This window comes from Rhyacophila brunnea, unplaced genomic scaffold (genome assembly GCF_057557595.1).
Source record: "Rhyacophila brunnea isolate RB1 unplaced genomic scaffold, BYU_Rbru_1.0 scaffold_14, whole genome shotgun sequence".
NCBI classification, from domain to species: domain Eukaryota; kingdom Metazoa; phylum Arthropoda; class Insecta; order Trichoptera; family Rhyacophilidae; genus Rhyacophila; species Rhyacophila brunnea.
Genome location: NW_028232796.1, coordinates 28,479,937 through 28,504,008, shown reverse-complemented (window position 1 = coordinate 28,504,008; position 24,072 = coordinate 28,479,937). Strand labels below are relative to the sequence as shown.

At 38.0% G+C, this 24,072-nt stretch overlaps 1 protein-coding gene across 2 annotated transcripts in view; it reads right to left on the bottom strand.

Moving 5' to 3' along the window:
• LOC147075835 (monocarboxylate transporter 14) overlaps nucleotides 1-24,072 on the bottom strand; it is a 212,382-nt gene that overhangs the window by 79,801 nt on the left and 108,509 nt on the right. For both annotated transcript variants that reach the window (XM_085942157.1, XM_085942156.1), the window contains exons 2-3: nucleotides 17,753-18,026; nucleotides 4,979-5,122 (exon numbers count right to left, since the gene is read on the bottom strand). In XM_085942157.1, coding sequence (XP_085798283.1) covers nucleotides 4,979-5,122; nucleotides 17,753-18,026 — 418 coding nt within the window. The remainder of the gene's footprint in view (nucleotides 1-4,978; nucleotides 5,123-17,752; nucleotides 18,027-24,072) is intronic.

Below are 24,072 nucleotides of genomic sequence, written 5' to 3'. Positions count from 1 at the left end.
AAATTTTCCCAAAATTCAAATAGTGACTAGAAACTACCATTTTTTTTTAAATATGTCATTGTTTTTACAAAAATAAAGAAAACACTCTTGTTTTATAAAATATAAAATTAAAAATGAATGCAGGTAAAAAAATGTCTTCATTTTGTGTGTCACATAATAAGAGATAAAATATAAAAGGCCATCATGTTGATTTTCAAGCGAATCTGGTATTATATTGTATCTTTATTATAATAAGTTTCAAACTGTTTACGGTGTCGAAAAACGCTAAATTTAATACCATACCGTTACCTTACTTTGAAAAGGTTCTAACTGCACTTGACCATGTTTTGAGCTATGAGCGTTTGAAATTTGGAATGGTCATATTTTCAATATAAAAAGACATGTAGATAGAACTTTGGCATACTGCTAATTCCCATATTTGACAATAGATAATTCTGAAATGAACGTATATGATAGAATATGGTTAATGGAACCTTTTCACATCAAAAAGTCATTTTAGGCCAAAATGTCAGTTAGAACCTTTTCAAAGTAAGGTAACGAACGCCGAATGTAAATTTTGCCTAGATCTGGTAAGAAACACGCAAAGTTTGAAGAAGGATTAGTTTGGCATTAACGAACATCTATACGTAAAAGAGACACGTTATTTAATTCTTCATCGGCACATTGTTAGAATCTGAGCCAGTGACGTCTCTATGCAGAATGACACCCCTCTTTAATTTCAAATTGTCTGAAAAATCTTTAACTACCTACTTATTTATTTCCGACTATCTTACAGTTACAAAAAATAATTGACATACACCATAGGGAAGATTAAAGCATTTTCACGAAACCTAATCTCAAATAGTGTGGTTTTAGGTACGTGGATTTCTGTGGCACTGACAGGTATAGAGGCACCCTCGTGAAATTTTGCCTGTGCGATAAACCGCCATCACAGAATGTATCACAATGTGTATAACAGTACCTACAACAATGGTTATGTTGTCAGGATTTTTTATTGTTTCCATTAAACTAGGTAATGAAAAAAATATTTATAATCAAGCGACCGCATCTTCTGTTTCACGGAAAACCGCCAGTGCTCTCGACAATAATTGTAATATTTGTATTCCTTCATTCGCCGTCCTTTATAATGTGCCCAGTGACGTCCCGTGGGGGTAGGCAGATTGAGCGTCGCTTGGGGGCGGCAGTTACTAGAAAGGCGGCAAATCGAGAAGAATCATTTGGTATATATATAAATAGCTACCTAAACTTAGTATTAACGAATATATCTTTCCATTATAAAAATCAGCTCACTAGTTGGAAACAAAATGTATTAATTAACATAAAAGGTAACTGTATTTTTTTGTCAGTTTCGCGATGTCTAGTTTAGTATGTTTATTTAGATTTCATTAGATCCGTCATAATATTGATTATCGATTTAGTAATACCCAAACTTTTGCGATCTCAGTCTAAAAATATCATTATAATTCGAGGGCTTAGTGTCAAACAACACTATCTACAAAAGTGCAACTTAACAGGAGAGCCAAAAATCGTTATTTTAGATTCTTGTAACTCAACAAGGGAAATGTTTATTTAAAACCTAATGTTAATATTTTATAATTTATTGTGTATTGTACATTTATCTTGCTTATGATGATGTTAAAATTTATAGGGATAGTTTTAAAAAAATATGAAAACAAGGGTAACTTATGTAGTTAGCGTTAAACTTTACTGACGATTTAATACGAAATTAGAAAAGATTGACATAACGTTGTTTGACTATCATGTAGCCGTAAATGTAAAATAACATTATCTCAAAAAAAAAAAAAAAACACACTTTTTTGTAGATAACGTTGTCTGACTTTAAGCACTCGAATTAATGTTGCCAATTGTTGTGAAGAAGAAAAACGACACGGATCTCCCTTAATTCCTCAAATAAATGTAGAAACCCGAGTATTCAAAAAAACCCCCACTTTTGGGGAAAACATATTTACATATAAATTTATTTTTTTATGTTTAAGTGGTATCTACCTATATATTTTATTAGTAACGTATCCATATAATACCTTTCTTAGATATAGAAGTCATGAAAGGATGATGCAAAAATATTGTATAAAATGGAGGGCATTTTGGCGCTGCCTAGGGGCGGTATTTTGTCTAGGGACGTCACTGAATGTGCCGCCCCATATGCAACGCATCACCTGCCTTCCCCCTCGGGACGTCACTGCATTTTCTTCAAAGCAACGACACGCAAAGTTTTGGAGAGGAATTCTTTTCAACTTTGAGTAAGTATCCAGCTTTTTCTCAAAAACTTTCTGTGTCTAAATTAATTCCGAGAAACGAATATTTTTAAAGAAAGCGAGGGTGGAACATACTAATTTGATGTTATCTTGTAGAATGTAGATAGAGTGCAATTTAGTACCTAAGTCAGTGGTTTCCAAACTTTACGTTACTACGCCTCCCTTTTAAAACAATCTAATCTTGGCGCCTCCCCCCCTTTATTTCATTAAATACATTTTTATACGAAGTGCTTTTTTCTAGTAAACGGGCTCGTTATAATTATAGATTGCATTGCATTTAATGCAGAAAATTCCGTTTCGCATAAATATGATGTTACGAATGATAGCAGTGCCTACTTGCATTGCTTAGCTTGACAAAGTATTATATTATTATTCTTCAGTTCGATTCAACCAAAATTGAACAGAGGTTTTTGTTTCCATATAACCATTTTTATTAGTCAGGAAATACACTACAAATAATTATAAAATAAAATTATATATGTGAATTATCATCAATCACCCACCACACAATCACATCAAATTGTATCACACAAACACAATATATATTATAAAATGTTAATATTCTGTAATCGAAATGGTGCCGCAGCCGACTTTTTTCACTAATACAAAGAATTTTTTGTGTGTTTATCTCACTTAATTGGTCGATCCGTAACGCTGGGCCCCCAAGCTGGAGCCCTGTCAGCCCCCTCTTGTGGGGGCCATGCACAATAGTATAGAAATGAGGTATAATAAAATTAGTCTTCATACAGGGTTGCAAACAACCTAACTTTTATAGGACTGTTTTTTATGTAGTTCATAACTAGCTGCCGTTTTATAAACTATGCACTTGCAAACTGCAAACATGTGGCTACATTATTGTGTTAAACTTTTCGCGCCTCCCTGTGCAACAGTCCGCGCCCCAGTTTGGAAACCGCTGTCCTAAGTACTTATTTTACGTATTCATTAGACATGACACAATATTAGACGTATTCAGAGACTCCAAAAAATGAAACGGTTCTCGATAATAATAATATGTATGCACGCTTTCTGCAGTTTTTTGAACAAATAATTCGGCGCGGACCGGATAACTTGAAAAGATAGACGTGGTTTACTTTAGCCCAATGACATTATTAAATGGACAACTCACTTCATACCGGCGCGCGCGAGAAATTGTGCATGAAAGTCATTCACAGATGTATAGGTAGATGTCACGTGACCATATGACATATCCATTTCCATTATGCGATACAAGCTTCGAGAATTTATAGTAATATAACCTTTATTGTAATAGCGTATTAGTGTCATGACTCATTGCGTTAGAAACAGATTCTCGGTTCTCGACTTCTCGGAGATTAGACGCAAGTGAGCCCAGCGCATCACAGGCGACTGTCCAATGGTTTCTGTCATTCAATTGCATTGAATAAACATTATCTTACAATGGCATTTTATAAATAATAAATAATACTAACACATGAAAAGTGATATCCCATCTTTCTTGGAGTGTTTAGTAGATTTTTTTTACAATTTTAACTAGGCACATTGGCATTTTGTAACACAATAATAACGGTGGAGTCGAAACCTGACAGTCAGAAATTTTGTATGGGCAGACCCAGCGGTGTCGCTGTATTTTACGCTTCATTTGAGCGTAGGATACCGATATTAAAATATGAATTTCGCCATCCGGCAGACCCGACACAAAGTGAGTGTCATTTTATTTTCCAGATGCTTCGTCCATATTAATGTCATTGCGGTAGCCTCTAAGGAAGGCGAAGAATAGGAAAAGCGTCGACGCACTGAAGCGACAAAGTGTATTATAGCTTACTAGGGGCAGCCTTCACTCCACCCTGAAAGAAGCAGAAGACAGAAAGTCTTGGTCGCTCAAAAAGTGTATGAATTTCAGGGTGGTTACAACCGACAGCCATGAAAGAACGACCAAGATGACAGAATAGTAATCCTCAACCCATCAATTGACGTTAATCTCTCGAAGCCTTTTTTTGATTGCTGATTAAGCGCGAAATCTATTATGGAGAAAATCACGTACTTTCACGTGACGTCACAGTAAGCTGGCATTACGGGAAAAGAGTGTCGTTTTTCTTGGTGTTTAAAATGTTATCAGACTGATGCTCCCATCCCAAAGCACATTTTGAAATTTTAAACGAACATTGTCAGTTAACAAAATCTGCCGAAATCACCAGAATAATAATTAGGTAACCTCACGTTTTATTGCACTGCATCGACACATGCATGACTCAATGATTGTTTTTTTTATCATTTTCTACATGCCTACACATTTTAGAATCATGTCAAAATCGCGTGTTTTTTGTTTTTAGCGATTGGCACTATGTATTTTCTATAAGAATGTTGTCTATTATCTATGATTTGCGGGATGGATTCCGTTCAAAATATTATTGAATTTACAGACTCGTTACTAGGTTACTCCATCATTGAATTTAAAGAGATCGTGTTCGTTCAAAATATTCTGCAAAGTGATGAAACCATAATATACTAAATTTGTCACCGTGACAGCGTGACAGTACGTGACATGCATCTCAATATAATCACAACTTTATGGGTACTTAAGGCAGAATAAAAACACCCAATACAATAAATAATATAATACCTATATGTTAGTAGTCTCCTGACTTCTGATATAAAATTTACGTCCGTCGAGCTGTATCGGGATTTTTGAAAATACTGCTATAAAATGTATTTAAATTACTAACCTCCTATGACTCCGTAGGTGAGCATCAGCATAGTGACACTGGTGCTGAACGTGCTGATGACGAAAGCGGTGGATGCGATGATGGAGCCTGCTATGCAAACAGCTCTGCAGCCATATTTATTGCACAGGGCTGATACTACAGGACCTGGAAAGAAAAGAAGAAAATAATTGATAAACGAATTCACTTGTCCACAATAGCTTTAAAATAAAATGTATTTTGAATTTAGTTAGTAGATGCCTACCTAATATAATATTCAAATCTCAATGTAGTGTGTCTCAATTTTGAATTTTACCATCCTTCGACTGACAGCTACAACAGTGAGTATCACTTTGCGTGTACGTATATAATATCGTTAGTACCAACGATTAATTAATGTGTCATGGCTCCAGCTGCTTTCATATTATTAAAGCTTCAAAATACTATTTGCATTTTCCAATAATAATAAATATGGCAATACTCAATTAAAATTACTTTTAAAAACACATTTTCTAACAAAACTTCGGAATTATTATGTTTAACTTACTTGCTATGGAATTACCACTAGTCTATTGATTGGTACTGATTAGGGAATTGTCAGCTACATGATGTTTAGGGTAGACAATACAATTGTTTCGATTATTTATATTTCACTTACATAATAATATGGTGAATTTGAAAAAGCATTTTGAAAAGACATTCAAAAGAGTCCACTATTATTGTGAATGTATTGGACTTCATTTGTAATGTAACTAATGTCCATAAGGTGTAAACATATAAATTTTAAATGGATTCAATCATTGTTCATAAATCAGAATTCATAATTAATAATCATAATTGGATTCAGTCTACAAAAACAAGTACCTACACTATCTATTTCGCGCATAGCATTATACCCCGTTTACACGTGCATAGATTTACTGATAGATAACAATACATATTATCGCGGCCATAACAAAAAAATGCATATTTAATCACGTATTATCGTTCAAATTGGACGATTGCTTGCATGAATCAAAAAAGTTCAGAAGCTTCCGGATTTGCACGCAAAAATTTGACTGTACGATATCTGCGCCTGCGCAGTAGAACGATAGTGACGAAGCTCCCGGTAAAAAAACAAACTACACTGCGCAGATTCATTTTAGATTAACCGATGTTCACGACCTGTCAAATAGTACTATACATTGACAATGTCGCGTCTCGCTTACTCTTGAAGAATGCGGTTGTCGAAACAGTCAGCACTTTTGCGTGTAAACAGTTAATATCGCGATAGTTTAAAAGATAAACTATCGGTGCAAGTAAATCCATTCACGTGTACAGGCGCTATTAGCGATGATGGTGCTTAAAACACGCACATATAAAAACTAATTAGTCTGCATTAATTGAGCAATCTAAATATTGTGTTATTGTTATTACCTATATATACTTGTAATTAATAATACTTATATATTTCAATGTAAACGCGAAATAATCGATCGGTAATAATGTATAAATATACATATATTATTTATGTTTATAGTATTACAACAGCCCATGAGACCCAATGACAGTAGTGTAGGTAGTTATATAAGTGAAACATTCATAAACACCCAGGCTTTGTAAATATATTGTGACCTCACCGGGTCGAACCCGGAGCTCCAGGATGAAAGACCTTATGCTCTAAATACGAGGGCCGCAATATAATGAGGCTTCACCGTTAGTATAGAGATAGGTAAATTATTCTACATTGAAGTTAATAACCCCACCAAGCCACACCGCCCCTCACCACACCCGGTCTTAATCTGGCGTATCACGGGACTCTACATCTGGAAGTGCACCATATTTTTTATGACTGGAAATATTGTCTCAGGAGCAGTTAGCCAAGACTGAAGTCGCCATGCATTTAAATGTGCTTTGACTGAATTTACATGACTTTAAATTAAGAGTACCCATGGAAAAGTAGCACGTAGAAGCAAAATTAAAAGTTGTAGTAGGTAACAAAAGCTAATCATCAAAACTGCCAAACAATCTAAGTGAAGAAATCTTCACGTTGGCAATATGACGCCGAAAATTTTTAAATGCAACATGATTGGTTTTTTTGGCGACCAGTTCGGACGATTCGATGGGCCCAACAGCTGATTCAACCGACTTGAACAGCTCTTCTCTTTCCGTACATATTTTAGGACATTCACAGAGGATGTGGCTTGCATCATGTATTTCTCCGCCACATGGACATGTTTAACGGGTAACAAAACAAAGCTCATAGAGCCTGCCAGCGAAGCCACCATGTCCAGTCAAAAATCTGGAGTCAAACCGGTTATCTCCATTCGCCATTTGATATTTGGAAAAAAACATATATGTGTGTCTGCCTTTTATGGAAGCATTTTTTCTGCCAGGTCTTTAAGCCGCATCCAGCGTCATTAGACGGGTGGTTGGCTTCCTCATGAATAGTTAGTTGTGGCACTATGGACGATTCGTATGTGCGTTATTATTGTTTGCTACAATGCATGTTTCATTGCTAACGATCGTTACCAATACAACTGCGAATTGCTTTTGGCTTACCCATGGTGCCAATGTAGACTGATTTTCATTGTGTCCGGAAACTTGTACGTACACAGTACACAGTACGTACACGTTCACCGTGAAATGTTGTATCGGAAATATATGGCCGTATATTAAAGACCGTCCAACCTCTTTGGGTCGTATTGTACTGACATAGAATTCATGTCTAAATAAAATACGGTTCTTGTCGGTTTACACTTTACAGGAAGCCAGCAGCTAACAAATTTTGAAAATAGCCTATATACCTACTGGATTATTTGTTAGGTTAGGTTAGGTTTTCATTCTTGAATTCATGAATTTTGCCAAAATCAGCTATGAAAATTGAATTAATGTTCATATTGAATCTAATAAAATTGGAGACCGTGTAGCATACGGACACGGTCATCTCTTTCCGATAAGAAAGCTCACGGCAAACTGTGCCACAGTGAAATCTTTTACGTACAATTTACATGTCACCGATTTACATATTATGGATACCTTAGTTATATAGGGAAACAGCTCAAAATACCTTGTTTTAAGATAATGGTGTTAGAAAATGTTGCACAAATTCTCATTCCAATGTTAAAACCTTGATTTTTTAAATAAATGTGTGAAATGTGTTTATTACAACGTTTTTCTTAGCTCGTATTCTTATTTGTCCGGTTCAAATCTTGCAATCGATTTTTAACTAACTTCCCGACTAACTAGACATTTGAAACTTTTATAATATATCAGAACACGATGCCAATGCATTTTTAAATACTTTTAGCCATCTTTAAGTAGAATTGATTTCATTTTCAGTTAATTCTGTTTTGTATGAAAAGTTATTTCGGAAGATATCCGTAAAAAGTAAAACTATTATTGGTTGCTAAGTGGGTCCTAGCAACTAAATTATTAATATTAATATATGCGTGCGTTACTATGGAAATCAATATGACATTTCAGTATTATTTCTATCAAGTACAATTTTTTTTGATCCTTTAAAGAAAATTTAAAAACGTTGTAAGTATATAAAAAGTTCTTTTTATCTTGTAATTATTTTTTATTTAGTCCACATGAACTTTAACAAATAATTAACTAAGATATTCCTGTTTATAATTGACCCGTTTAAGTGATTTTTGATTTTTTTTATTGAATTATAAAGATAAAACCTTTCTACATTAATGGCATTATTAACTCAAAACCTTGAAATTTTGAGTTGTCTCCATATAGAACTAGGGTATCGATATATCAACCGGTATCCTGTATAAATGATACATTGTCATAATATACTTGCAATTGTTTTACAGGCATGTGTGAGTACAGGCTGCATAATAAACAGGTAATAACTAAACCAAATTACCTAGTTTTGACAAGCAATTCCGTGATTTTCCATAGAAAAAAGCAAATAGACTGGGAACATGCACGTGTACAAGATAATAAACCTATAATCGATTTATTCGATGAACCATGAGCGTTAATTTACACTTTACAGTGGAGTGGATGTAAATATTAAAATATTATTGTGAATTAAAATCAAAGTTTATTTTGTATATTTTTTTTGCTCTTTTTAAACTGCCGTCACCGATATAGCAGCGTGTAGTTTTGGATTAGATAGCGGCCACCAACTCCTTCATGAAAACACAAAACTAATGGAATTAATGATTCGCGGAACCTTTTATAAGTATCTTGAATGTAAAGAAGAAATATTTATTTACTGTACTCGATCCATGGCCCCCACAAGGGGGAGGGCTGACAATGCTCTAGCATGGACCCCGGCGTGACAGGTCGACCAGTTAAGTGAGATAAACACATACCACAAATTTTCTCTAATAGTAAAAAAAAAAAAAAAAACGGCCCTACTCGACAAATAGAATTTTATAATTGAGTCGCTTGGAGTCAACTCACATATTGCAATTTTGTCGTTTTTTAGTTAAATATTCCAAGTGATTCTAAATGAATTAATCTATATACAGAAAAATAGTTGAGTATCAAAAGTCAATTCAAACGTTCAAAAGTTCATTGTTGGTGTAATAATTCGCATATTTCAAAGAATATAGTTTTGTCACCAACGCCTTCCTAACCAATCGGGGACCTCTATTTCTCATAGTATGCTGTATGTCTGCAACGCTATGAGTATTAGGTATATATATTTAAAAAAAAAAATAAGTTATTCGACTCTCTCACTCATTATTATTCAAGAGAGTTCAATACTTTTCTTCTAATTACAAAAAATAGTGCTCTGTTCGTTTTTTGCGATTATCTCAAAACTTGATTTTTGAAATATGTGAGTTATGACTCTAAGCGACTCAATTATTGTTAGTGTGTTTCCCGACTAATAGAGATGATTATTAATACAATATGGCGAATGGTAGCATGTTTGGCTATCACAAAAGGGGGTCGCGATCAGTGCTTCATAATATTATGATGCCGAGTGCCGACAATTCAGGTGGATTTATTTAAAAATACCAAAAATCCCTAAAAGTACATGGAACCCTGTTCATGGAACATGTTCTGTTTATTGTTCTATTAGTAACAATAATAATATATTCATTGACATGTTTTCTTTATCAAGTAAATGGGTAACGTTTTTAGTCATCTTTACACGATTTAAGAATTAATACCCCCGTCGCCATCACGAAACAACTTGACGTGTTCCCAGTCCAAAATTTCGTCGCGCCTATAGTTGAAAATTATTTGCCGTTTCACTGATGTATCGACTTAATGCAATTAAACCTTCAGGAAATAGAGGACATTCAATTACACGGTTAGGGTTGTGGAAATTATTTTTTTAATCTGGACATATTATTGTAAAAATAATCGTTGCTGGGCTGCGGGTTGCTCATCACTTATCTAGTGAGTGATATCGTATTTTATATAAAGAATCCTTAAATCACATTTTGTATATTCAATATTGCATAAAATGCATCGAAAATACCGAGGAGGTAATTTGTTATCTTATAAATCTCAGCATTTACATAAATTTATTGTAAACAATCTCGAACGAACAAGACTCTTGAAAAAAAAATCTTTCGTTAAATGGGCTAAGAAAATAATTTATTGTGTAAAATATTGAAAATACAATTCGTCATCTCTATACTACAACTAGATAACTTGATTTTCACTGTTTTTGAGATAGCTATTGAATATGATTCTACATTTCCTTCTCTACAAAATGATAAAACTAGGTCAGAAGTTAATGGGAGGGGACTGTATTAATTATGTGTTTGAAAATATATTAGATAACTTTAAAACCATAAATGCATTAAATAAATAAAATATTAATTGTTCCCAATTCGACAAGCACAATTTTCCATTTTTATTTTAAATAATAATTATAGCCTGGATTTATAAGTAAAGTTTAAATTTCATTTTACCAACAATGACCAAATCAGAGTTATCTAGTTGTAGTATAGAGATGACGAATTTAATCTACCCTTGATAGAAAATGTAAATTAGCACATCACTGCGTTATCGATTAACCAGCACCAACATAACAGTACAATATGTACCTACACACAAATCAAACTCCTAAACTACACATATATCATTATTTAATATCTGGCAACACCTAATTATACAGTGAATCTCAACTATTTTTAATCGTTCATAATTAAAAAAACTGGTTAAAAAATTATCATAATTATCGTAAAATCTAACGAGATTGCCAGTATAGACTCGGCATTAAACGCCGCATCGATGCCAGAAATCAATAATTATCATTTTGTATTGTCACGTTCTTTTTTATACCAATCAGTGTTGCCATATTTTTCTATGCTGATTATAGTATAAAGGCGTAAAAATTATAGTATTTCTAAAAAAATATATAGTACAGGAAAATTTTTCGTCTTGAATCCTTTAAAATTATAGTATTATGGTATATTTGGCGTAAAATTAAAGTATTTTACATTTTTCGCGAAATCAAAATTATAGTATTGTACTATAATTATAGTACGGTTGGCATCACTGATACCAATGATATAAATATAAATTAATTAATTATCTACACATATAGATTAACATTAAGAGTTCATAACACGATTCAATAGAATAATAGATAAATAATGTATTTTGCCTGACAACAACCTTGAAGTCATGATAAAATGAATAATCTATATTAATATAATATAATACAATAAAAATACATAGTTATCCAATATTATGTGTATTGTATAAAAAATTAAGTGTTCGATATTTTGGTCAGATGGTTAAATTATTTTTTCAACTAGATGGAGCGATAATTTTGGGGTTTTTATAAACCGGAACGGCCCTGCGGTGAGCTCCGGTCCATTTCGAGTGCTGTTTTAAATGCGCAATGAAAAACTCTTTTAATGCTTCTAATCTAACATACCTCTAATACAAGCGTAATTATAGGTACTAGAGCGACTTACGACAAAATATAAATCTTGAATTCAAAATTACTTGTAGGTGACTACTTTTAGAAAACATTAAAATTGATCATTATATTGAATGTATTTTATAAATTATGATTTGAAACGATATTATAGTATCCATATGTATTTGGAAACGTTTAAACGTATCCATATAATCTGATTATTTTATTTGGTACGAGCTTCTTCACTTCCCTAATAAAACTGTATTTTTTTTAAACATTCCAATTACTACAGTTAAGATAAAGTCTCCAAACTCTATTTTTTAATTCCAGTATATATAAAATAAGAGAATGTGAAGCATGTGGACCACACTACTATAAAATAAATCAAAAAAATAAAAGTAGCTCTTCAATCTCTACATGGTACGGAAAGGCGCATGTTGGACATAATAGGTAAATACCCCAAAATATACTAACGATTAAAAAGACTAAACAAGAGTATAGCGATGTGATAGAGGTCGCCAAGCTGACAAAATATTAATGGGCCGCTGGATAACTACTCGGTACGCAGGATCGTCAAACTCATCAAGCTCGCAGGAAATACGTATCATTGTAGAACAGCTAGGAACCAAGAAGAGTGAGAGAACCTAGGAGAGCCCGTCATCAATCACTTTTAAACCGACCTTGGCTAATGATAATTAATTATATTAATATTTCAACAATGACATAGCCAAAGGCATCACAGGTGTAAATCGATAGAAGGATCACTGCACAATCAATAGGCTTATAGCTTCAAGTCGTGATTTTATCTCGAAGTATGGTATAGTAATTGATAAAAGATTATAATATTTAATTTACGGTTAAAATTTCATTTTTATTTATAAATATTTTAATATTAGACAAAGTAGATTTATATATATATACATTGATTTTGAATTATTAATAACCACGTCCTTGCTTTTTCGTACAAGGTGGTTGTTAGTAATTTTGAACAATCACAAACACCCAGGCTTTAAGAAAATCACATAAATATTGTGTGCTCACCAGGATCGCACCCAGAACTCTCGGGTAGAAGGCCAGCGCCTTACGCACTGCACCATTAATTTGTTGTTGAAGTTGTACACGATTGCTTATGATAAAATTATTTTTTATCATATTAAAAGGGGCTCGAGAGTACAACAAGTACTCCATCCCCACGAGAAATATGAATGAAATCGGTAACATTTTAAGTACCTACTTATTACTTTTACTAACACAGTTATACATAACGGTTGTGTTACAATTGATTCAGGTAAGCAAGAAAAGTTGGCTGATCTGATGACTGATCTGTTGGCAGTGCAAACCATGCAAAAATATAAATTTATAAAAATTAGCCGCGCATGCGCAGATCAAGCATGATGATGACACCCTCAACTCCTTCATTGTATACTCCTTTCAAAGATGAACACAACTGTTTTGATAAGCCAGAAGCACTCTGTGAGTATAGGTCAGTGTGTTATATCAGTGGCGAAGACTCCATACTATTTGAAGCTTACCTTCTTAAGAAAAATATTTTTTAATTTCATATTGACTTATTTATATAATCACTCGATTATATATATTCTATAAAATAATTTATTTTGCCAACGAGAGATGCCGTATGGTTAGCAATGTATTACACAGGCAATAACAGAACAATCTGCAAAGGTTTTATACAATATACCACAGCGCGTCATCTGTCTTGACATAAATAAAGATTGGATTATGTTTCAAATAATTTTCAATTGATGGGATATGGACTTTACGTCACGTAGCCCCGCCCAGTTTTACCAATTGTATGAACTAAGGTAAGCTCCGAGCGCGGAGCCTAAAACTAAAAAGAATTAGATAATTTAAAAATATTATTTCTATGGTGTTTAATCGATATACTGTTTTTAAAAATATTAAAATCATCATTTTCGATGTGTATAAATGTTTTGAAAAAATACGTACTTAATTTAAACTGATCGCTTAATTTTATGTGGTCAGTGAGTTTTTGAAGTTTCATTAAATTAGTGTGTCGTTGTCATTAGTGTGTACCTATTCATTAGTGGTAATATCGTATTATCTTCTTATTTCTCGTAAGTATACCTGACAAGTGTGTTTTTTTATCAGATCTCCTCAGCCTACCTCTTTCCAAAAGTCACCCATCGCCATGTTATATGTGCTACGCTGTGTTATATGGATGTGTGGATATTTATTTCACTTGATTGATAATAATTGAAATGGTGATATACGATTATAGCAACACAACGATCTGTTGAAACGTTGACATTGAAAATTGTCATGAAATTAATAACAATATGTAACAAGTCACCGCTTTAATATGACAAGGTTATAATATAACATAGTTTAAAGACTGTCCACTAGTAGTTAAATGATCTATAATGATTAGTACTGGCTGTTTCAAGTTTCATCGGGCTTAAATATTGGGCTTAGAAATTGTAAAAGCACAATAAATTAACTTTTAATCATTTTTTTTATTCATTAACATTTGAAAATGACTTCGAGCATAATATGGCCATCGCGGCTGTTCTTGACGAGCGTATTCTGGACGTCCAATTTTGATCCATTTTTCCGAGCACTACTGGCTGTATATTATAACTAATAACACGAAGAATGTTTGCTAACAAGACGTCAAATTGTTGCTGGTTTATCACTTTTATCAGCAAAAACGAGTTACTTTGCGTAGCACAACAGATACTACAGGTGTCAAATCGCACTACATTGGAGGCCAATCGACAGGTCAATTTCATGAAATAAACTTATCGCCAAATAAATCGCCGTATAGCACGTAGCGCCATCCTATTGAAAACACATCTCGTCCGGAGCAATTTCATCCATTTTTTCAACAACAAAAAATCATTGATTAAATTAAGTTGAAAGTGCCAATGGAAGAGAAGAGCACATTGATGAAAAATGAAAAATTGTAGTAAATAGCTTCGAGTCGCATGGAGGTCAAGGCTGTATTCTGTGAGGACCAAATGTCGTTTGTTTAACGCGTGCGTGCTACCTGCGCTCCTGTATGGCTGTGAGACATGGCATCTTAATAAGCTTCAAGAGTCTCGGCTTTTGAGCTGTGAGAATCGATGCCTCCGCCGAATCCTAGGGGTACATTGGTACGACCGCATTACAAACACCCGAGTTCGTGAGCAGACACAGCAGCCTTCGTTGATTGAGGTTATCACGAAGAGACGCTTTACATAGCTGGGACACGTATTCCGGATGCCGCCAAAGACTGCGACACCGTACCCTTGTGGCACAGCCTCAAGGGTCCCGTCGCCGTGGCCGGCCCTCCCTCACCCTGCAGCGGTACTACAAGAGCGACATACGTGCTGCAGGTCTGACATGGCGAGAGGCGCAAGAGTTGGCAATGGACCGAGGGAAGTGGCGTGAACCTGTGCTTGCCCTATGCCCCAATGTTGGGACATGACAGGGTGGAAGAAGAAGAAGAAGACATATAAAACTGCCGAACATTATAAGTGAAGAAATTTTCACGTTAACAGTATAACAGTCTAATGGCTCCTAATAGCTGGATTAATTAACTTGAGTAACCCTTCCCTTTTCGTACACATTCTAGGATATTCTCAGAGGATGTGAGTGCAATGTGAATCCTGTATTTCTTCGCCGTAGTCTAGAATTGTCACTTTGTTTAATTTGTTTATCATGTAGGTATACTTCGTATCACTATTTTCCCGAAGATGTTAGTGAACATGTAAGGCCCGTTTCAGAGGGGGCACCGGTGTCGCGCTCGACATAATATAGGAGGCCTTTGTATTATGTTTATGAACGCCCCAGAGCTAATGAGTCAACGCGTGTCCGGTACACTTTTCCGTCGGCCGCTACATTCTCAAGCCGCCGATACATTTATTTTTATTACCGCAGCCAGTTTTATGTTATAATTTATAACGCAAAATTATGCGTTGACTCATTATCTCTGGGCCGTTCATAAACATAATACAAAGGCCCCTTTATTCGAATACAAAGGCCTCATATATGTGACACCGGTGTCCCGTCTGAAACGGGCCTAAGTAATATTTGGCTCCATTTTTAATGGCATTCATTTTGTTTGCACAATATAACTATCTACATGGGGGTTGGCAATAGGTGCTGCGACTAGGGCGCCAAGTAATTAAATCCGTCCCTGAAATTTGTATTCAATAATAGAAGAAGTTGTTTGCTTTCAGTAGATTATATTATAATACATGCAGATATCTTATGTAAAATAACAGAAAGAAGAAATGTTATCAAAATTTTCTGAAAAAATAACAATAAGATTGTTACATTGAATCGCTAAGTAAGTACGCAGTAGTGGCGAACGGTGGAGGTAGGCTGTTAAGATCCGACATACATATTGCACACTAAGCTTCATCAATCATACGTATTTGTTTTTATTGAACTAAGACTACAATTTAAAGATGGTGTTGGTTAGTTTTTAAAATTCAATTAAACCCTGCGAAACCAAGCCATAATAGATAATAGTAAAAATATACTCGTCTATCTATGAAATATCTAAAATTATGCCATTCAATCTCACATCATTTTGGATATTTTATAGATATAATAATATAGTGTACCTATTATGATTTGGGCAGGGCAGGGATTAATTAATTAAAAAAAAAACATCATGTGTATTATGTATTCTTAATTTAAACGAAAAGAATTAAGTACGAATGAAAAAGTATGCAATATTTATGACGTATTTTAACAGCCTATCTAGTACGTAGTAAGTATACCAAGCGTTAAATACTAAAATAATAATACTTAATAAAAAAAAAATACTTAAATTTCCAAGTTTGTAAACTACCATGCAGTAATAATCATAAAAAACTTAAGATTACTTATCTAACGTAGATTTAAGTGGCAACATATTAACGTACATCGCCGTCAATTTGAAAGATTATCAAACGAGTGATATTACGACTAAGCTTAGCTATAAAAATAAGTCAATAAACCGTATATTTTTGATAAATATCTGTCTGGAAACAGCATATTATAAAAACGGTTTATTTTATCGGCTCTACAATCCAATTAACTGTTTTTTTTTTTTTTAAGAATTAGATGTTAGCAATTGCGCAACATATTTAGTCTAGTACTGTCTCTGGGTCTAAACACACACTGAAAAACTACATGTGAATTTACCAGATCTGTGATTCAAATCCGAGAACCACAGCTTCACAATCGAACACGTCAACGTCTGGAGTCATGAAAGCAATTTACAATCTGTTATACAAATGTTTATAGCCATATTAATTGTCCACGTGGAAGATTTTTTAATAAATTCGCCAAACTGAAACTCTAAGTTAAAATCTTCGCCTGGTGATTGTCATGCCATCGTTATGGAACATAAGCATAGATGACTGTAGATAACAGCTCACCGCTAATCGAGAGGTGCGTATTTTCACATCAATATTATATCGCCTGCACCGCGATTTCCTAACTATCGACTCGTGTGGCACCAGACGACATGACGTAATTGTGACGTCAGCCAATACACGCTCGAAGCATGCCAAGCAAGCGAAGCAACAGATTAAATATTAACATTAATTGAATTTGCATGGCTGATTTTGGCAAAATTCATGAATTTTCAAGCTAACCTACCTAACTTAACAAATGATCCAGTATATCAGCTATTTTAAAAATTTGTTTGCCGCTGGCTCATGCAAAGTGTAAATCGACAAGAACCGTGTTTTATATAGATATGAATTTTATGTCAGTAATATACGACTCAGAGGTTGGACAGTCTTAAATATACAGCCATATATTTTCGATACAACATTTCACGGTCAAGTTTGATACGGCGAACTGCATACGTACAAGTTTCCAGACACGTAGAAAAACAGTGTAAAGAGTAAACACAAAAGTTCGTGGAATTACGGCGAGTGAACTAAGAAGGTCCTATTTTAAGAATTTATAAACCAACGTCTTCGATAATATTATGTACTCACCAGCAGCTAAATACATCCCTGACAGCAAACTGCCAACCCACGCCACAGTTCCCTTCCCCTCGTTGAAGGTGGCGACAAACTCCGGTAGGAATATTCCGAAGGTGTAGGCTATCCCGTCGACTATCAGGTTACACATGAAGGAGGCGATGACGATGACCCAGCCGTAGCCCCCGTCTGGCGGGGGCGGGAGCTCGTCCGGGTCCATACAATCGGACCCGGCATCGCCACCCTCTGTTAGCCGGGCTGCCTCCGAGCATGACGCCTCGCTTTCGGTCTGAAAAATAAAATAACACCCTATTATAGATCACGATTAGGAAATCCAATCCGAGCCAAAATTCTGATCCCGGAATTTCGGGATTACAATTTGACAATCCCGGGATTGGCATTTTTTTCCATTGTTAATATAAAAATTTTATATTTACAAATAACATTGATAAAAAATAAATCTAGTATAATTTATACTATTTAAGACATTTATTGTTAATATTGTATACGTTCAATCTTGGATATACATAAGTTTAATAGAGTAAATAATATTGTAATATAAATAATAATGTGAATTTAATATGAGATTGCTGTTTCTGATAGTAAATACTTAATGAATGGGTTAGCGAGATTTAAAATAGTAAAGTAAATCATGGTGTACTTATGGCCTTTCCGCTTCATAAATCTTATTAGTCAGCCAAATATGAAACTGCCGTAAAACGTATGAGATCATGGTGGAATTACTTTTTTAATAGTGCGAAGCATTGTTTTTTCCAATCTTTCTCATTTTTATTCAAACTCAGTTTATTTTTAATGTAGTTATTTGTTATTAGAAGTATTTTTTCTGTTATATTTTCGTTTTTATTTTATTTTCCATAAAAAATGATAAAAAAATAAGTCCCGAAAGTTTCGGGTTTATGTTTATCAATCCCGGGATTCATAGGTATCGAAAATAGCTCAGGATCCCGGGATTGGAATCCCTAATCACGAGTAATACTAGTTATTGCTTATGTTTCGAATGCAATATAAACTGTTAGTAGAAAATGATAATTGTTTCATATTAAAAAAAAATGGTAATACTTTAATTAGATTAACAATATATTAGTAGCCTCCAAAGGGTGATATTGTTATAAGTTATAATAATCTCATAAGTAACTTCTAAAAATCACATAAATGTGACCTGTAATCCAATATAATATTCATATTATTATCAGAATATTTTTACTGAAATTTCAGTTTCAAATTCAAGTTTACATGGCAGCACTGGGTCACTATTGATACGATGGCCGCGCGGTCTCAGAGCTTCCCAGATGACGCGTGTCTCGCCGCGATTTGCCGCGAGTACATGTAGACGGTTTAATGAGTTCACCAGTACCTCGACTGCGGGCGAGAAGTGACACGCGGTGATTAGATGTGGACGACTTAATGAGGTCACATGCGCATGAGTTTTTGCACGCCTGTCTAATCGCGCCATCTGGACAAGGTCTAAGCGTCAGCCTATAACGTCGTGGGTCTCAGGTTCGAATCTTTGGTCTGGCAAGCACACATATTGTTTTTCAATTTGTGTATGAGTCAGAGTATGGATCTAATATAGGGCACATGTGCGCGAATCCCGCAGGGCGTCGTATTTTTTTCAAAAATATTTTTTCTAGTTTCATATATGTATATTATCTCTCTAAAATGTTTTCAAATTATGTATGTTTAACTAAATTATTGATTGTATAATACGGAATGCTATGAGTCTATATCTAATAATGGCCATCTTATTACAATAATAGAAATCAAAGACTGGAAACATAATCCAATATACCCACCCTCTTGAAACACATTCTAATTCGGTTTCTCGTGTTTTATAAAACAAATGCTACAACACAATATATTTTGATCAAATATCTTTGATGGTTTAATACCGGCTTAAGGCATATTTGCGTTTCCCTTCTTTTCAACCAAAAACAATACACAGTACCATTAAGGTGACGCATCAGTGAAACGCCAAATAATGTTCAACTGTACGCGCGACGAAAATTTGTACTTGCTTCGCATTCATTGAGAAAACGTGGAGTCGGACGCACGTCACTTTGCTGCGTGATGGCGACGGGCCAATTAATTCTAAAATCGTGTAAAGATGACTAAAAACTTTACCCATTTACTTTAAAAAGCAAACATGTCAATGAATATATTATTATTGATACTAATAGAATACGTTAAAGTGCCCACCACCACCCGTCATATATGCACAACCGTGGATATGCACGGCCGCTTTCTATGACGCTTTAAACGTGTCTGAAAGAAGTGATTTTAAGTGCTCATTCCGTCCCGAGACGGAGCCGCACGGGACTGATGCTGCAACCATGCACCGTAGTGCTGAAAGAAGAAAGTTAAGAAAGAAAATGTTTGTTTTTGGACTGGCTCTGCTGTCCGCTGACGTTAAGCGCTTTGTGTACCCGCATACTGAGTGTCACGAATTGAAATGGATGAGTCTACAGAAGAGTCGGGACTATCCCGCTCCCCATACGACGCTGCAAATTTCTCAAATGCCGCAAAGTTGGCCTCGGTTGCTACCAGATCTCCATGACCAATTGGGCCCGTGTGAGGACGGACCCTGGCAAACAGCTCCGCTCGTTCGAATTCCATAAGCGGGCAATCCCAGAGGATGTGTTCAACATCTTGGTGGTCATGCCCGCAGGTACAACCCGGCCCATCTACTATCAAGCCAAACTCGTGGAGTCTGGCGGCGAAGTTGCCATGGCCGGTGAGGAACTGGCTAATCCAGTGCGAAGGTTGGAGTCTTCTAGTTTGGTGCCTGCAGAATACGTCTGGAAAAAAACGGTAAGTGTGCCGCCACTTGGGGGAGGCGGTCCACCTCGCCTGCCATGCCGCAAATGCGGTCTTGTACACAATGTCACTTACAGTCTTCCTGTAAGGAACGTCCTCGGATCTCTGCGGTGGTGTCAGATGGACACCGGCGAGTATTGTGCTGATCCCCCTCAAGAGGAGGGTGATCGATCCTCTGACTTGGACGTGCAGATCGAGGGGTAGCACCCCCGCGAGTACGGCAAGCGCGTCAGTAGAAGTTGTGCGGTAGGCTTTGGTAAGCGAGATCAGCGCAAGTCGCTGCCCGCTTAATAGTGCGCGTCTCACGAGAGTTAAGGAGTTTACTCGAGAATGCCAAATGCTGGAGGCGTAACCGGCAATTCCCATGAAAATTGCGCCGTATGCAACCTTAAGGGCTCTAGGCTTAAGTCCCCAATTGCTGCCCGCCATTCGGGCCATTCTCTGATAGGCCGAATTGGCCTTAGAGACGGCCGTCTTGGCGTGGTGAACGAAAGACAGCTTGTCATCAAGAATTACTCCCAGATACGTAACCCTTTCGGAGAAACGCACTGAGGTCTGGCCAAAACGAACCGTGGGCGGCCGTCGAGTTATGTTGACCCGAGAACTACCCCTGAGGAGGACAGCTTCCGTTTTGCTCGGGGCAAAGGTCAGCTTGTTCAGCAACCCCCAATTAAGGATTCTGCCCAAGGCGTCCGTGGCTGCACGCTCAAGTGCCGGTCGGCTGGTCGCCCCAACAAGCAGGAGCAAGTCGTCGGCGTACGCAACGAGCGTGCAGCCCGGAGGCAGTGGCAGGGACAGAACGTCGTCAAACAGAATGTTCCACAGAAGGGGTCCCAGGACGGAGCCCTGAGGACACCCCATGGTGGTCCTCCTGTGAATCAGGCTGGGGCCGGAGTCGTAGGTTATCTCCCTATTGCTGAAGTAGCTTTGAACTAAGGCAAAGAGGTCCCCGGGGATCTGTTTCAGCCTAAGCTTTGCCAGAACCAAGGGCCACCACGCAGTATCAAACGCGCCCGCTATGTCGAGAAAAATCCCGGCAACGAGGTCCTTGCCAGAGCTCTCCACAGAATCGATCACAAAGCAAATCGCATCCTCGGTGGACTTTCCGGGTCTAAACCCAAATTGTCTTTGCGAGATTGGACAGTTTTCCGACAGGTGGGACTCAATCCTGCTGTTTATCAATCTTTCCAATATCTTCCCGAAGACGGGAAGGAGCGTAATCGGTCTATACGCTTTCGGGTCACAAGGAGGGCGACTGCCGGCTTTGGGGATCACCGTGAGATGACCCTTTTTCCAGCAGTCGGGGAATATGCCACTACTCATGCATTCTTTGTAGAGTTGCGTGATCTCGTGTGAGGCAAGAGACCACGCCCTTCTCGCTAGCGCGTTATCTATGCAGTCAAGCCCGGGGGCTTTGCCAATCGGGAGGCTGGCAAACAGGATCCCTAGCTCGGACATGGTAGTGGCTGCGGATCGCGGAGTGTTTAAGGGGAGCAGCGCATAGACGCGAAGCTGCTGAAATCGGTCGTTGTCAATGTCGAGCGACTCGTTGTCCTGCGGGATAAGAGCATCCAACAGGACTGTGGCGGACTCTTCAGAGCTATTGGTGAACGATCCGTCGGGGCGCCGTACCGCCGACATGACTTTTCCGGGCCGTAGGCCAAGCTTCATCACGCGGAAGGGGGGGCCCCACGGATCATTGCCACCCATTTCAGTGACGAACTCTCTCCAGTGCACCTTCTTAGCCTTACTGATTGCCTTTTTGAACTTGAGTCTAGTGGTCCTGTAGGTGACCGCAAGCGGATGGTCCGCGTGCAGCGGCCCCTCCAGCGATTTTCGCGCTGCTTGTAAGGCCCTTCTGGCCCTCCTCATCGTGTCTCTCAGTCTTGTCAGTCTCGGCTTCCACCAGGGTGCGAGGTTCGGCGGTCTCGGGGTCGTCCTTCCGATAGTGCCCTCCGCTTTTTCAATAATGAGATTCGTGAGGTCCTCAGCCGCAGCGTGCATGTCCTTTGGCGGAGGGCGCGAGGCCATCCTGTCCAGACCCTCAGCAAACTCGCGGTCAAAACGTACCCAGTCGGTTCCCTTGGTCCTGAAACGCCTCGGCAGTGACTCGCTCACAAGTGGAGCGAGAGACGCGTGGCCCCTCTCGGTCCTGTAGGCGAACGTGATCAGACGGTGGTCGCTTGCTGACGCTTCCAAATGGACAGTCCAGTTCACGACGCGTCCGGCAGAACCATTGGATATCAAAGTGACATCAATGTGAGATTCCCCATTGTTGGTAGAGAATGTGGCTGGACCATTAGAGTTATTCAGCACCGTCAGGTCGTGAGTTGCCACGAGTTCCTCGAGGGGCGCCGGATTGTCCCGGCCAGACCGCGGCCCCCGGGGGGCCCACAGCCATGATTGAACGTTGACGTCCGCTCCCACTATAATCTGTTTGCCGCGGCATGCAACCAGAATTTTATCGAGCTGCTCGACGCATTTCAGGATGTTTACGCTGAATTTAAAGTAAGAAGAGACCACCACAATGGAGTTCCCCGATCGGTCGGAGACCTCCGCTACGGCAAAGAGTTCGCTCGACAAGTGGGCAAGGTGTAGCACCACTAGGGTAGGATTCGCAACGAAGATGCAGGCCATGGACCCCAGGCCGTGGTGCATTACCCTACCCCCACTGAAACCCAGGTTGGGGCCGTAGGAGTAAGGCTCCTGCACCAGGACCAAATCGATGTCCATTTCCCGAACCGTCTTGATCAGCTCCGCCGTTATAGCCTTCCCTTTGCCCGCATTTAACTGACCGAACCGAATCATTGAGTCGAATAATCCGTTCGGTTCCGCTCCTGTGCCATTGCGTACTTGTGCGCTGGGCAATCAGGGTCGATCGCTGCATGTTGATGCGGCTTCTTGTGCCTGGCGCAGGCCGGGCACTTTCCGGGGGCCTTAATATTAGGGCATTCAGCCCTATCGTGTCCTTCCTCGGTGCAATGGCCGCATGTGGCGCTTCTCGCCGAACAATTCTTTGCCATGTGGCCGTATAAGTGACACCTTGTGCACTTGACGACGCCACAAAAGTCTTTGGTTGGGAAGGATTCCCATCCCATATATATGCGCCCGTCATTGATGAGCGCTTCCCTCACCTTTGCCGGGACTGATATCACCATGTGACATTTTCCGATTCTGGGGCCTGCCCTGTGGCTCAGTTTAACATGGCGGTATGCCTCCGAGGGGAGACCCGTGACCTCTTGAGTGTTGGCCTTAATGGCTTCCTTAAGGTCGTCCTCCGTCGTCTTGACCGGCACGTTGAATACAATTATCCGCGGGAGCCTTTTTCCTGCGATTTCAGCCCGGAGACCGGCCTCCTTTAGACCAGGAGCGGCGGCCAGTCGTTTGGCCTCTTCCTCGGTTCTGGGGTGAATGATTACCCCACCTCCACGTACCATTCTCAAGCCCGTTATTTGGACTTTTAGTTCCGCGGGCACGATGGCTTTCTTGACGACTTCTTT